This window comes from Podarcis melisellensis, assembly GCF_964234715.1.
Source record: "Podarcis melisellensis genome assembly, chromosome: 8".
In the NCBI taxonomy this organism is placed as follows: Eukaryota; Metazoa; Chordata; class Lepidosauria; order Squamata; family Lacertidae; genus Podarcis; species Podarcis melisellensis.
In genome coordinates, this window is record NC_138540.1 from 25,521,463 (window position 1) to 25,532,010 (window position 10,548).

The 10,548-nt window shown below is 43.5% G+C and overlaps 1 protein-coding gene across 1 annotated transcript; it reads left to right on the forward strand.

Annotated features, from left to right (window-relative positions):
- Positions 1–1,483: 1,483 nt before the first annotated feature.
- LOC309376859 (arylacetamide deacetylase-like 3) lies at positions 1,484–10,165 on the forward strand. The gene is made up of 4 exons (XM_081923762.1): positions 1,484–2,075; positions 2,894–3,110; positions 5,404–5,467; positions 9,178–10,165. The coding sequence occupies exons 1-4, from the start codon at positions 1,899–1,901 to the stop codon at positions 9,950–9,952; spliced, it is 1,233 nt and encodes a 410-aa protein (XP_081779888.1). The 5' UTR covers positions 1,484–1,898; the 3' UTR covers positions 9,953–10,165.
- The last annotated feature ends 383 nt before the right edge of the window (positions 10,166–10,548 follow it).

Genomic DNA, 10,548 nt, shown 5'->3' on the forward strand with positions numbered 1-10,548 from the left:
TTGAAACCCTGGAAAACCACTCCCAGCCATTCAGTGCAGACAATACTGAGCTAATGCAGGACGCGGGTGGCGCGGTGGTCTAAACCACTGAGCCTCTTGGGCTTGCTGATCAGAAGGTCGGTGATTCGAATCCCTGCGATGGGATGAGCTCCCATTGCTCAGTCCCAGTTCCTGCCAACCTAGCAATTTGAAAGCATGCTAATGCAAGTAGATAAATAGGTACCACTGTGGCGGGAAGGCGAATGGTGTTTTGTGTGCTCTGGCACTTGTCACGGCCCTCTGTGCACCAGTAGCAGTTTAGTCATGCTGGCTACATGACCTGGAAAGCTGTCTGTGAAGAAACGCCAGTTCCCTTGGCCTGAAAGCAAGATGAGTGCTACAACCCCATAGTTGCCTTTGACTGGACTTAACCGTCCAGGGGTCCTTTACCTTTACCTTTTTACCTACATCATGGAGCAATGGTTTGGCAGCTTTAGAAGCCCAGTTGGAATAGGTGGCTCTTTGGTCTGATCCAGTAGGAATGTTCTTATGATGCCTTTTCTTAGAATGGCACATTTTTCACCAATAATGATTGAGAACACCTCCTCCTCCTCCTCCTCCTCCTCCTCCTCCTTCTTCTTTTCTGTGAGCACACCAAAAACAGACAGATTTTAATTTTTGGCAAATGCAAACACTTGTTGGCTTTGCTTGTAGTGCTGAACATGTCTTGCTGCCTTGCTTGTGACTCTTGCCTCACTCTAATCTGTTGTCTTTGGTTTCGGCAAACAGGTTTCTAGAGCTCAGTGAGGAACATTTTCTCATCCTCCATTCACCTAATGCAAAATCACAATGCTTGCTTTTCTTTGCTGTGGCCACTAGAGGTCAGAAAGGAAACCCAGGCCATTTTTTTAAGCCGGACCTCACCTACCCCCCACAGATATTTTATTTAAGTTCCTTGCTATAAGAATATTAAAATGTGATTTTATCGAAGGATGATATAGCTAACACCTTGCTGACCCTTTCAACCAAGTGATCAATGCACTAATCCTAAAGACACTAATTAATAAAGGTGGCAGAAATCTACTTCACACATTAGAGCATAAGGCTGCAGTCACATTAGGAACCAGGAACAGCAAATTGTTTCCGTAAACAATTGCGTCATAAATCTCTGTATGACAAATTCCTACCCATTCACCAACAAGCATTCACCTACAATTAAATCATTTCATCTAAATGACACCTGCTACCTAGAAGGCTAACCCTAAGGCGCAATATGATCAGAATATGAACATTATGATCAGAAAACGGAGGTGATGTATGTGCTTTTGTAACGTAAGAAAACCCAAGAAATTTTTTATGAAAACATTTTAATGAAAACTTCATCTCAACACGGACTTGCATTTAGCTATGAGGCCCGTACCTCAGAAGAAGAGCCTATGCTTTGAATATGCAAGGGCTTAAGTCCCATCCCTGAGATCTCTGGATAGGAATGGGACAAGCCTTGGAAATCTTGGGCCAGGCAGTGCACAAAAGTCCTCTTCCACCTCGGACAAGGACTCTCACCATTCCTGACTACAGGCTTAAGCTGGCTGGGGATGTTGTGAACTTCAGGCAATGAACACCCGGTATGTAAAGCCAAAGAGCTCTGGGACAGATACTATGGAACTGGATTGATCAGTGGCCAGACTGGACACTCCTGAGTAGAACATCACACATTGCTCCATTGCCAAACCCATGAAATTGCTGTTGATGTTCCGATGGATGAAATATCTGCATGGGAGCATGCATGCTTATTGGGAATTACTTAATTAACCAGCCTACAGCCTATTTAGTAGCATAGATACCTCTGGTGGAGCCACACAGTAGAAATTCTTCCAGTGTAGACTCAATGTTTCCCTTGCACTCTTTGGAACGGTGAAATGGGGCTTCTTCTGGGCCTCCTGCTTGGGGTGATTGGAGTTATAGGAATTCTTTTCCTGTTGCTTCTCTCCTTTGCAATTTATTATGATCTTTCCAGGAGTAAAATCCCATCTGGATTTGACAATCCATTAAAGCTTCGGGTCATTCACTGTATTCTCATTATTGCATTTACTGTGGTAAGTTGGGGACTGGACGAGCCATTATGTGATGGTTCTTCTTATGTGAAAGACGATTAAGAAATGTGCTGTAATTATTCTTATTCTTATTAGTGATCTTTACACATCTTTAGATGCCACGCAAAAACATTTCTAAGTCCATTCAAATTTGTTTGAGGGAGGGGTGTTATTAGTTTCTATATCTTTTATCTATAACATTTCTATATCTTTTAAAAGCGTAATTGATTTGCTTTGTGCTTGTTTTTGTTATGTATTTTGTGTTTTTATCTTTTTCTTATGCTGTGAACCACCCTTTGATCCTTCCATGAAGGGCAGTATTTTTAATTAATCATAATCACAACAGTTTATATATTTAAGTAATTCATATACTGCTTAATCCAACATGCATAATTAAATCATTAAAATCAATGAATTCACTTGATGATGTGAAGATATTATCAAATTCAACAAGGGCTTCCTTTTCAACCTATAGAGGGACATACATAAAGACAAATGTATTATTCACACCAAGCCATGGTTTGTTTGCATCATGGTTTCTTCAGGAAAGCAAATATGGTCTCATAGCCAAGGAAGCAGGTTGTGGATTGTTTCTCCAAAGCTTAGCCTGTTTCCCAGCTTCTTTTGCCTCTGTACCTTGGCGGGTGTTTGGGTTGTGGTAACCAATTCAAAGCTAACCAATTGAAATTAATGGACATGGTTAACATGGGCTCATTCATTTCCATGGGCTTCTTTAAATAGGACTTATTTGGATACCACCCCCTGTGAATAGGATGCAAATGCGGGCACTATTTTCATGAGACTGTTCCTTTGCCCAACAGGGGAAGTGTCTTGAACTGCTGGGTATCTGCAGCCAGTTTGCCTTTATCCGCTTCCTCCAGAGTTTCTGGAATCCAAGAGTGGATCCCAGCCTCTCTGCCAAAGATCTGCATTTCGACGGGGTTCCTGTGAGGGTTTATCAGCCCAAAGCACCATCTGCTGGCCCAAGGAAAGGATTTGTGTTCTTTCATGGAGGTGCTGGGATGATTGGAAACATTGGTAAGAGATTATGGCTGTGAACCTATGAACACTTATCTAGAGGCAAGCCCCATTGAACTCAAATAAGCCCATGTAGAATCGTGGAATAGGAGAGTTGGGAGGGATCCCAAGGGGTCATCTAGCTCAACACTCTGCAGTGAAGGAATCACAGCTGAAGAAGCCCTGACAGACAGCCATCCAACCTCTGTTTTGAAACCTCCAGTCCAAGAGAGCCCACCACCTTCCAAGGGAGTCCGCTCCCTGTTGAGCAACTCTTGTCATCAGAAAGGGCAAGTCCCATTGAACTCAATAAACCCATGTGGAATGGTTTACAGGGCTGTGATACAAGAGTGTTGGTGGTAGTTCCTGAAGAGACATGGTGCATACATGTATTTTGAATTAGCACATGTTAATTTATATGCATATTTGCTTACTTAGCTCAACAGGAAGAACAAAATATGGAGGCTCTTGTTATCATGGCTTCTCAGGTCTCACATCTCCACTGGTCAGTAGTCGGGGATCAGGGGAGCTGGGGGAGGGACAGAGCCCCCCACTGCTGATTCATTTTATAAAATACATACACCACTTGATTTTATAGAAGCTCAAAGAGGTTCAAAAACATGCATATAATAACTCGAGGTTGCTGCTCCTGATCGCTCTGTTTACCAACCCGACCAGCCTCCCACCCCTGGCCACCCCCTCGTTTGCACCTCTCCCAATCCCCCACCTCATCCCACCCCACAGCCACAACACACACCTGTGCCAAATAGGTCAACTTTCACAAACACAAATTACCAACTTGCACTTGCACCAGCTTTCATTTGCAAGACCAAATTCAATTTCACAAGTTACTGACATTCTTGGGTGCTGAGTAAGATTGTGTTGCAACAGTTTATAAAGTAGCAACCTAGTAATCCCATTGCACCAGAAACTGTTTTAGTCATGCTGGTCACATGACCCGGAAAGCTGTCTGTGGACAAATGCCAGCTACCTCAGCCTGAAGTGAGATGAGCGCCACACCCCATAGTCACCTTTGACTGGACTTAACTGTCCAGAGGTCCTTTACTTTTTTACCTATAAAGTAGCAACTTCAGGAGGAAGGAAGGGTAGAACCAAGTGGGGACTCAGGAGAGCTTGCCATTATTAGAGACATTGATATTGTGGTGGTGGTGGGAGACAACTGTGCCCCTCGCAGAGCTTGCTTCCTGAAATGCAAGAGCCATGATCCCTGATCGTTGACCATGCTAACTGAGAGGTTCTGATAGCAAGGTCCCCCCCCCCCATTTCTGAAAATGGACCAAAGTTTACATCTATGCATATTGATGATAGCATGTGAATTAAATGAAAGCTTGCAAACCATTGGATGGGTGCCCCATATCTCTTAAGGCTAGGATTTATCTGTGTGTAATTGGATTGAGTTTGCTTTTATAGGTGAACCTATTTAATTTGCCTTTTGCAAATCCATCTGTGAACCCAGAGCCACTCTCTGAAGCTTACAATGCAGTACTCTAGCCATGTGATGTTCACAATTCACATACAGCAAAATGTGTGCACAAAAAGGCTCGTGTCCACAAAAATTGCATGTACAAAAACATTATGTCAGGGGAGATTGGTGTTCCAGAATGGACTTTAAAGGCAAGACTGGAGGTAGCAATGCTTCTGCATACCAGTGCATGGAAACCTTGAGCAGGCAGAGTGCTCTTGGCTCAGTTCCTTCTGCCAGGCTTCCAGAAGCATTTGCTTAGCCACTGTGAGAACAGAATCCTGGGCTAGATGTACCATTGGTCTGATCCTGCAGGATCTGATTTGGTTCTTATGTGTATATTAGAGCACTGAGAAACTCGAGAGACACTGAGACTGACAGATTCACCCATCCCTATCTGTGACTGATAGGAGTTGTAGTCTCCGGACATCAGTAGCCAAGATGTCACCCTCCCAACTCCAATTTAGAAGGTCTTCTGGTTCAGGTTGTGCTGTGATTTATGTCCATGCATGTCGGTGGGTCTGCTCTGAAGAGTTAGATGCAAACAGCCCAGGTTTGCCAAAGAGCTCCATATTTAGAATTTCCCTTCCAACTTTTGAGCGTCCAACCAAGATGTCTGCAGCAAAATCACCAAGGAGACGGATTCTTACAGTGCAGTACATGAGCTGTGTGATGTGCACATGTGCATAAAAAGATTTACGTCAGTAAAAATTGCATGTACAAATACATTATATATTGGAAGACAGCTGTTCAAAAATGTGCTTTTTAAGGCAAGACTGGAGGCAGCAGATAATTACCTCCCTATTTAAAATTTCCCTCTCATCTTGCTAGAGTTCTACCAAGTGGTCTGCAGCAAAATTGCCAAGGAGACTGATTCAGTGGTTGTGTCTGTTGGGTAAGTAAATGCAAACATCTGTCTTTTCATAGGTAAAATATGTTTGTGTGTGTGCTTTGCACCCAGCATGTTGTTGCATTTGTTGGTGGCTTCCCTTGCCATATTCCTCACAGGAGAAAAAGGTTCCCCATGCAAGCTGTCAACATTTTGTTCCATGATTGCAAATCAGACCTTCATGCACCTAAGACATTCCGTGGGGGGACTACGAACTGGGCATAAGGCCTTGTTTATTCTCCAGTTACTGCCTGTCTCCTGAGCATTTTTTTTATCTGTTCTCCCTTGTGTCTTTATTTTTGTGTGTCTTTATGACCTTTTACCGTGTCAATCAGCTTTTGGTGATCCATCAGCATTGGAAGGGCTGGATGCACACACCTATGTGAAGCAGGGGGTGGACCCTTCAGAACCAGGGTTCAAATGTCACACACATTCAGTCAGCTGTGCCTCTTGCCTCTTGCCTTCAAGACTCATGAATAACAACAACAACAACAACAACAACAACAACAACAACAACAACAACAACAGCAATAATTTATTTATACCCCGCCCATCTGGGTGGGCTTCCCCAGCCACTCTGGGTTGCTTCCAACAAAACACTAAAATACAATAACCTATTAAACATTAAGAGCTTCCCTAAACAGGGCTGCCTTCAGATGTCTTCTAAAAGTTTGCTAGTTATTTTTCTCATTGACATCTGGTGGGAGGGCATTCCGCAGGGCAGGTGCCACTACTGAGAAAGCCCTCTGCCTGGTTCCCTGTAACTTGGCTTCTCGTAGCAAGGGAACTGCCAGAAGGTCCTTGGCGATGGACCTCAGTGTCCGGGCAGAATGATGGTGGTGGAGGCACTCCTTCAGGTATACTGGGCCAAGGCCGTTTAGGGCTCTAAAGGTCAGCACCAGCACTTTGAGTTGTGCTCAGAAACGTACTGGGAGCCAGTGTAGGTCTTTCAAGACCAGTGTTACATGGTCTCATGGTCTGCTCCCTGTCACCAGTCTAGCTGCCACATACTGGATTAGTTGTAGTTTCCGGGTCACCTTCAAAGGTAGCCCAACATAGAGCGTATTGCAGTAGTCCAAGCGAGAGATAACTAGAACATGCACCACTCTGGCGAGACAGTCTGCGGGCAGGTACGGTCTCAGCCTGCATACCAGATGGAACTGATAAACAGCTGCCCTGGACACAGAATTGACCTGCGCCTCCATGGACAGCTGTGAGTCCAAAATGACTCCCAGGCTGCTCACCTGGTCCTTCTTTTCTTTTTTAAAAAATAATTTTTATTAACAAACCAATCAAATCACATTAGTTCCAAATTACAAAACCAAATTTTAAATTTTTGTTGGGGGTACCCATGTTTTGAGCTCAGAAAGGGTCCAATCATCTCTTATTTCTGCTGCTTTGATGTTCACAGTTCTGTCCATTCATCTCTTTGTTGTTTTCCTTTACAAATCATCTTTCAATTTTTTTGTTGTTGCCTAATTTTTTTCCTTTCTTTTTAACCTCTGAAAGTTTCTACAAGCAAGTTGAAATGAACGTTGTTATAGTCCTGTGTGGATTTTCACATTAATCCAAAAGTCGTATTCAGACGGCAGATGCCATTTCAACACTTCCATAAAATACAGTCTCAGCGTCTGCTCATTAGCTTTTTCAGACCTGTTGCTCCGACATCAATCTTTTCAGAGGTTCTGCCAGATCAAACACAGAGTCAAATAGGATAACAAAGCTGCGGCTTCCTCCCCCTCTTGACCGTCAATCCTGCAACAGAGCCTGTCTTGTCATGGCGGTTCTCTTTTAGAACTGCATCATTCCAAAAGCCTTCCATTTCCTTTCCAGATCTTCCACAAAGCAAAGCCTTTAGTTAATGATTCATTTCCACACAATTCATTATTCTATCTCACTTGTTATCGGTTATTGCAACGGTTCTTCTTGGGGGGGGGGGTTGTTAGGTAATCACATAGAGAAAAAAAGAAAAGTCCCCCCCTTTCCACCCCGTTCCGACATACCGACATCTTTGATGTAGTCCTCTTTGATATATTTTCCTGTTCAGTCCAACCCATCGCTCAGCTTCAGAGAGGTCGATTCAGTTAGCAATCATTACTCCCTTTCTTCACTCGAAACATGGCGCACTTGGTCCTTCAGGGGCACAGTTACCCCATTCAGGACCAGGGAGTCCTCCACACCCGCCCATCTCCTGTCCCCCCAAAACAGTACTTCTGTCTTGTCAGGATTCAACCTCAATCTGTTAGCCGAATGCCACTCTTCCTTCCCTACCCAGGCCACACCCTTCTTTTCTGGGATGTTAGCACCCCAAATTCATATATATGTAAAGGGTTAATTGCAAGAGTTGTATAACTCTCTGACGTCAGACACCCTGTGGCAGTTATGACAGTTATGGCAGTTGGTATGGCAGTGTCAGCTATTAACAGTCTTTAGTGTGAGAGCAGGTGAACTGTTGTTCTGCTGTCTGTCTCAGGGTTAGTTAGTCTGTAACAGTTTAATCTATGTGACACACTTTTTAGATGTGCATCATTTTGGGACATTACTGGGACATTACTGACCCCATTCCAGATCAGGGAGTAGCTCTAATGTAAGATGAATTAGCAATTCAAGAAACATTCACCTGCATTGTATGTTTAATCTGCAGCTGCAAGTGCACTAAGTACATACACTCCAACATTTTGCTGATGAAAATAGGAATGTCCCATTCCATAATGATAATTTTATTAGTTATACTCCACAAATCTTACTGGGTTGCCCCAGCCACTCTGGGCAGCTTCCAACAGATAGAAAATATAATAAAATATTAAACATTTTTTTTAAAATAACCTTTCTAATACAGGACTGCCTTCAGATGGCTCAGGGGTTGGTTATCTCCATACCTTTCAACATTTTACCAATGAAAAGCAGTACCTTACAGAATCAAATCAGCTTCTCTAAAACAGGGATGTCCCTGGAAAATAGGGACACTTAGAGGGTCTGTAAGTAAAAGTTGTTATTTAAACTTCAAAAGAGTGTGTCTTGAGTAGTTTTTATAGGAGGAAAAAGAGAATTAATAAAAGGGTCAAACCACTAAGAGCTGCCTTCCGCATATTCTGCAAATGGGAACTAGTGTCTAATTTCCATATCACTGACCTTGTCTTGTGCCCTCCTCCTTTGATCTTATGTGCCTGGAATGTGTTCTTGACCTGAGGTAATGCCTCTTGAAGAGGATTCTGCATGTGTTTGATGGTACACTATCTGCACAGGTCTTTTTTTCAGGGGGAACGCACAGGAACTCAGTTCCAGCCCCTCTCAGGTAGGTTCTGGCACCTCTTAGGTGGGCATCGTTGCCAATCTTAGAGAATGAGGGAGGTGTTCATGGAGATTTCTGGACCTCTTTTTCTAGAAAAATAGCACTGGGTGTACATCCCAGTTGGGTTGCACAGCCCACATATACAGTAATGCCTGACCAAGAATTTGAAGGGCAGTCCATGGATACTTGCAGGAGTGCTGCTGAAGACCAGTTTCTGGAAGCAACAGGCGGGAAGAGGGCCTTGTGCTTGGGCCCTGCTTCCAGGTGCCTCATAGAAAGCTGCTTGGACCTGGTGAGAACAGGATGCTGTACTAGATGGCCATGAGCCTGATCTAGCAGGCCCTTCTGGTGTTCTTATGTGCACATGAATGTGTTTGGAAAAGATTCTGGAAACATACCTCTTTGCTTCTGTTTTATTCTGCAGCTACCGCCTGTCTCCTGAGCATCTTCCTCCTGCTCAGTACAAGGACTGCCTTGCTGCTACCATACACTTAATTCAAAATGCAGCTTCCCATGGGGTGGATCCTTCCAAGATCATCGTTGGTGGGGACAGTGCGGGGGGCAATTATTCTACTGTTGTTGCCCAGAAATTGGTGGAGAGATCAGACCTTCCAAAGCTACAGGCTCAAGTACTGATCTATGCGAAATTCCAGGCTATAGACTTCAACCTGCCTTCCTATCAGCAGAACAGCTCAATTCCCCCCTTGTTCCAGGAAGATGTTGCTTACATTATCATGAAGTATACTGGAAAGGACACTTCTTTGGCAGGCCAGCTCCTGAAGGGCTCTCATGTGCCAGATTCAATGAGACTGAAATATGGGAAGTGGTTGAGTCCAGACAACATTCCAGAGAGATTTAAGGTGAGAGGCTACAAACAAGTCCCACTTGCTCCTTATAAACCTGAAGCCTATAGGCAATTGCGAGAGCTATTGGAACCTGATATTTCTTGCCTTTTTGCTGAGGACTCTGTCATCCAGAAGCTTCCTGAAACCCTAATTGTGAGCTGCGAGTACGATGTATTACGAGATGACACACTGCTGTACAAGAAACGTCTGGAGGACAATGGGGTGAAAGTCAGCTGGTTCCATGTTGAGAATGGGCTTCATGGGGTGCTAAACCTCTTTGACACAGGCCTGTTCACATTGCCTGCTGCAGTTGAATTGATGGATAGGATTATCGACTTTGTCAAAAACTTATGAAAGGAAATCTCTTGAATTTGTGTGTCATTCATAAGGAGGGGAGAATCTGCCAACTTCAGCTACTGATAGTTTCTCATTTTTCCAATCTTATATTCGGTTCTCCACAATTCTGTTGTAATTTGTGGTTCTTGGGGGCAGCAGGGAGTTGCTCATGAAAATTCACCAGCACTTTTGTGTGAAATTTTCCTAATAAACACTTTTACTTTGTATGGAGTTTTGACTAATATACACATGATTACAACCAATTTGCTCTAATATGATGCATTTCTATATTGTTTTCATTAATATATGAATTTTGTAAATGGACAATTCACCCTTCTATTGCATTTTAGTACTTATTGTCCAGATCAAGAGAAGTATCAGTTCCACACCATTTTGGCTTGACCAGACCCCACCAGGAGGACTATGTCCAGTTCTGGGTGCCACAATTTAAATAGGATGGTGATGAGCTGGAATCTGTGCAGAGGATGTAGGTCAGGCTGATCAAGGGTCTGGAAACCAAGCCTTATAAGGAATCATTGATGCAGTTGGATATGTTTAGCTTGGAGAAGACGACAGTGAGGTGATATAGTAGGCATCTTCAAATATATAAAGGG